Source organism: Homalodisca vitripennis, chromosome 8 (genome assembly GCF_021130785.1).
Source record: "Homalodisca vitripennis isolate AUS2020 chromosome 8, UT_GWSS_2.1, whole genome shotgun sequence".
NCBI lineage: Eukaryota > Metazoa > Arthropoda > Insecta > Hemiptera > Cicadellidae > Homalodisca > Homalodisca vitripennis.
The window spans coordinates 52,140,945-52,145,600 of NC_060214.1; the positions used below are offsets into that span (position 1 = coordinate 52,140,945).

At 32.5% G+C, this 4,656-nt stretch overlaps 1 protein-coding gene across 1 annotated transcript; it reads right to left on the minus strand.

The window, feature by feature from the left end:
* Positions 1–345: 345 nt before the first annotated feature.
* On the minus strand, positions 346–4,656 carry LOC124368157 (SPRY domain-containing SOCS box protein 4-like). Its single transcript, XM_046825433.1, has 6 exons — positions 4,533–4,656; positions 3,573–3,748; positions 1,820–2,005; positions 1,432–1,573; positions 651–821; positions 346–476 (listed from the first exon to the last, which is right to left on the minus strand). The coding sequence occupies exons 1-6, from the start codon at positions 4,654–4,656 to the stop codon at positions 346–348; spliced, it is 930 nt and encodes a 309-aa protein (XP_046681389.1).

Below are 4,656 nucleotides of genomic sequence, written 5' to 3' on the forward strand. Positions count from 1 at the left end.
GAGCGTCATAGCCGTTAACATAAAATAACTATAAAGGCACACGATTAGTTAGATATTAATAACATAATAGGAGATACGGATGATAATCTAACTAAATATAAACTAACATACAAGATAAATAAAATGAGTATATATAAATAAGTATATTAAAAACCACCACCATAATAACTATAACTAAATTTTTTACAATGTTACTCTAATACTGTAAAAAATACTAATGTACATAAATATCCTTAACTGAATTAAAAATACAAATACGTTGTATTAAATATATCTTAAAATTATTAGCTACTACACTACATAATTACTCTACCATCACCAGATTAGAACAAGGAATTGCTTACATTATTCCTCGTCTAACAAATACTTAAGAACTGTTTGAGGCAAGTCCATCTCTTCTATCTTGTCAAGCTCGTCATTTTCAAGAGTTTGCATGATGAAATTTTTACATATCTCCATCAAGGATCGAGGTTGCGCTGAAACACCAAACACCTGTCGTTAGATCCATGATAGATATAGATTAACGCATAGCTTTGATATTCTCCTCAGTCAACATATCTTGTAAATCCTCTGCATGTCCTTTGCATTTTACATATTTATTGTGTAAACAAGAAAATGAGAAAATGAAAAGGAATGAAAGGTGTACTCACAGTCTAAGCCGCCGTTGTATGTGATGGTGACCTGGCAGGGCACTGAGCTGGTGCTGATGATGGGAAATAGCACCTTCCCACGCAGCCCTGTGAAGGCATCTCCCAAGTAACATCTTTTGTTGCCTACGAGGATAAGGAAACCCAGTGTTCCCTTATACATGTCCAGAACAACTAAAACATACACAAACTTATTAGTGTTGTGCCTGCATATTTCAAATAATGTGTTAGTTTTGTTATGTAAATAAATAATAATTGATATGCAAAAAGTTTAAGAATATCGTTCGTAAACAAATAAGAAAATGCATATTATAAGCTACATACTCATTTGTGATACTTTTGACTTTCATTTTAAAGATGCCTCAATTTATTTATTTTACATTCTGGCTATATTTTCGTAAACAAAATAATTTACACTAAAAATAAAAAAGGTTTTAAAGTATGTAGTTAAGGTACTGTCATTGTCAGTGTATTGTAACTTGATTGATACTTTAGTAATCTGTAGCATTTTTTTTATAGTTGGCTACTCATAGAAATTGGGCTACTTCACTTTTGCGAGGTTATGTATAATGGAATGTACATGGGCTTTATCGTGTGTGTGTGTGCGCACGACATGAAAATAGCATAACACAAATAAAGCACTATTGAATTTCGAAAAATAATACGTGTATGATATTATTATGTCTTATAGGCTATTTGTATGCATATTATGAACTAAAGTACTACTGTAAACGTATACAGTATATTATATTTTAATTAACCGCAGCTTCAGGAATAGACTTACCACCAAAAGTGTCGGGCACCTCAAAACCATCATAGGGCACTGCAGCTGGATAGTCGGCACTCTCTATGCTGCTGCAGTCGTGACGTAGTGTCAGGGTGCTTAAGTTCCAACCCCAGGATTGGTCGTCACTTCCCACGATAGACTAAAAACAATTCAAATTATAACATATTTAACATTCACAAGCCAAAACAAGGTTTTCGTTCTTAAAAAAATTGCAAAATCTACACTGACAATATTAAATTAGTATTTTTCACCACTCAAGTAATAAAGTTATTTGCAAAAGAATGTATAGTTAAAATAGCATTGAAAGGAGTACACAATAAATAATTATAAACCAAACTGTAAAATAAACTGTTTGGTTAATCTGTGCTGTAAATGTGCAACTCACATTGGTTCCGTTGCCGTGTATATCCGCGTATTTCGTAGCCACACCCACCATAGGGTGCAAGCCACGGAGTTGAGCTGGCCAGTGAATTGCCCACATGTGGATTCCTTGGCTGAACCCAACTCTTCCCCTCACGGCGTCGGCTGCCCCGGTAGATTTTGTCCTGAAGCATGTAAGCGGGAACTCCTCCTGAAATTAACATAAATTATTAATAAAGGGTTTATTTTTAAGTTAAACTTTTTTGTAAGTGAGTAAAATTAATCCTCTGTATAGCATATACAGTATATATCTTGATACCACATATATAAATATTGACACTAGTTGTACAATATTTAAAACAACAGGTGTAGCATTAGTACCATGAATAATCCTGTATAAAGATTGTTATTTCATACAAAAGAATTTATAGTTGGAGGTACTAGCTTGATTATTAGTACGCTTCCTAAGATTTTTATTTTTAAATAATTAAATGTTTATAGAGATATATGGTTCCTTTTAATGAGATACTGGTTATTTTGGGTTCCAGAGGCTAGACCTAAAGAGAACATTAAGATCTCTGGTGTTCTTCTACACGCTGGTCCATGGTCAGGTAGATGATCCCTCTCTGGTCGGGGCCCTGACTTATCGTGTCCCTAATTTTAACAGTAGAAATAAACGCTTATTCTGTTTACCTTACTCAATCACTGTAACACACGCCCGATCGCCCCTCAATCGGATATCGATATGTTCCCATTTACTAAATAGTGAGATATTTGCTGCTTAAATACTTAATGAGCCACTGCCTATTTTCATAAAGAAACGCAGCCTACACCTCTTAATATTAATGCTTTCTTAATATTGTTAGTCATGGGATGATTATAGAACGTTGTTTTTATTATTTTAATTTTTATATTTTTATAGTTTGTTTAGTATATAGTTTATTAGATTGTTACAAAACTAATATTTTTAGACTTATTATTTGTTACATTTTTTATTAATTATGGTATAAAAATATCTTTTTGATAGTAAAATGTTTATTGTTAAGTACTTTTCCATATCGCATACCATTTAGTTCTAGTAAATATACGAAGAGGTCTTGATTAAAAAAATCTTTAAAATCTTTTATAGCTTAGGTAATTTTATCAACATTACGTCTTTATAGTGGTATAATTGGGAAAGCAAAGATTTCACAAAATATGCATTTAACTGCGTGAACTGATTCAATGTAATTGGTTTGTAATTGTTTTGAAGCATGAAAATAAAATAAATAATACATACTCAATCAAGGGTAACACGTAACGATAATAAATGTTCTAAAACCAGTTATCCTCCTTATTATAGTTCATTTTTGCGTGTTATCTAACCTAGAAGTTTTGTGTTATTATTGTAGAAACTACTAGCTAAATCAAATATCGCCCGTATCATACAAAATATGATTCCAACAAACTCATATGTAGTCGATTTAATAAATTTAGAAGCTTTTAAAGTTAGTACAAAGTAATTTAATTTTGGGCTCTTTGCCTATTCCCATTATAAGAAATTACGAAACCAGTTATAGTGAATTTTGTATGAATTAAATAACTATATACATAAATAATGTATAAATTACCATCCATTATTTGCAGTATCACATTTACACTTATAAATTATAGCAGATTATGTTAATTAAAAAAAGAAATCAAACATAGGTTTTATTTTTTTTGTATGAGTATATTGTTTGTTAAATTTGGTGAAACGCTAACATAGGTATAACATTTGTAGCACTGCTGTGGCCTACCTTGAAGTAGATGTTCTTGGAACAATCCCTTGGGTTCCAGGCGTACTTCTCCAGCTGCTGGAAGAATGTTGGCAACTTCTCAGACTCTAACAACATTTCGAGACGCTCTGAAAGCCTGAAATCTTCTACTCCATCTCCAACGACAGCGGCCACTCCCACATCTTCGTTCTCGTCTCCTATAGTCAACATATTAACGTCTCAAATAAGTATAATTTAAAATTTAGTCTTTTAAGCATATTCATACACGTGTGGCATGTAACTCGTGTATATATAAAAGTGTTAAATTAAATGCACTATAATAACAAGTAAGACTGATGGTGAAGATGAAATATTAACGCTTTTGGTTACAAATCTGTCAGCACAGATGTCTATCGCAAGAACTGCCTACACTCTATCCTGCCAAATTGCCTATTGTTCTACTGACATGTACGATGGTTGTCAATCTTACTTAGATTCAGCTCTTATATCATAGGCAATAAGAAAATGCCCATAATAGAATTTAAAACACTACATAGCATGACTTATTCTACGACCTTGACCGAACATAAGCAGTAAATAGTCACAACTATTTACACAATAGTACATAGTGACTTATTTAATTTAACACATGACATCAACGTTTTGAGGTGTGATACTTTATCTTATAGAGGATGGCTATATCTTATAACTAAGTCAAATCCCGTGTACTACTGTAATTTATGGTAAATCATGAGAGTACTGTAATACACCTAATAGGAGTTCTATGTTATAACCTAATGAACTAACAAACTATAAAGGAAGTACTTTTAGTAATTTTAACAGTTACCAATTTTAATTTAGCGTAATTATATAGATATTTTACATGGTTTCTAATGTGATTTAGCTCAACGTAAGGTATGAAGTTACATAATTTAATAATCCTTTTAAAACCTAAATAATAATAATAATAATAAGATGTCATTAATAATTAATAATTCATACCAAAGTCGTGGTGTTCGTCGGGTAATATATCCTCAAGAGTGACGTTCGCTAGAAGCAACAGGATGGGGAAGAGTCCTGGTTCGTGGCGTACCTGCCTCCTCAGCTCCCCACGGCTCGCCGCCAT

What these genes read in the sequence shown, in the direction of transcription:
- LOC124368157 (XM_046825433.1), bottom strand. Translation starts at nt 4,656, where the DNA reads ATGGCGGCGAGCCGTGGGGAGCTGAGGAGGCAGGTACGCCACGAACCA. An exon ending in CGACGAACACCACGACTTTG is followed by an intron (nt 3,749 to 4,532) that starts GTATGAATTATT and finishes TGTTGACTATAG; the next exon opens with GAGACGAGAACGAAGATGTG. An exon ending in TACACGGCAACGGAACCAAT is followed by an intron (nt 1,574 to 1,819) that starts GTGAGTTGCACA and finishes AATTGTTTTTAG; the next exon opens with TCTATCGTGGGAAGTGACGA.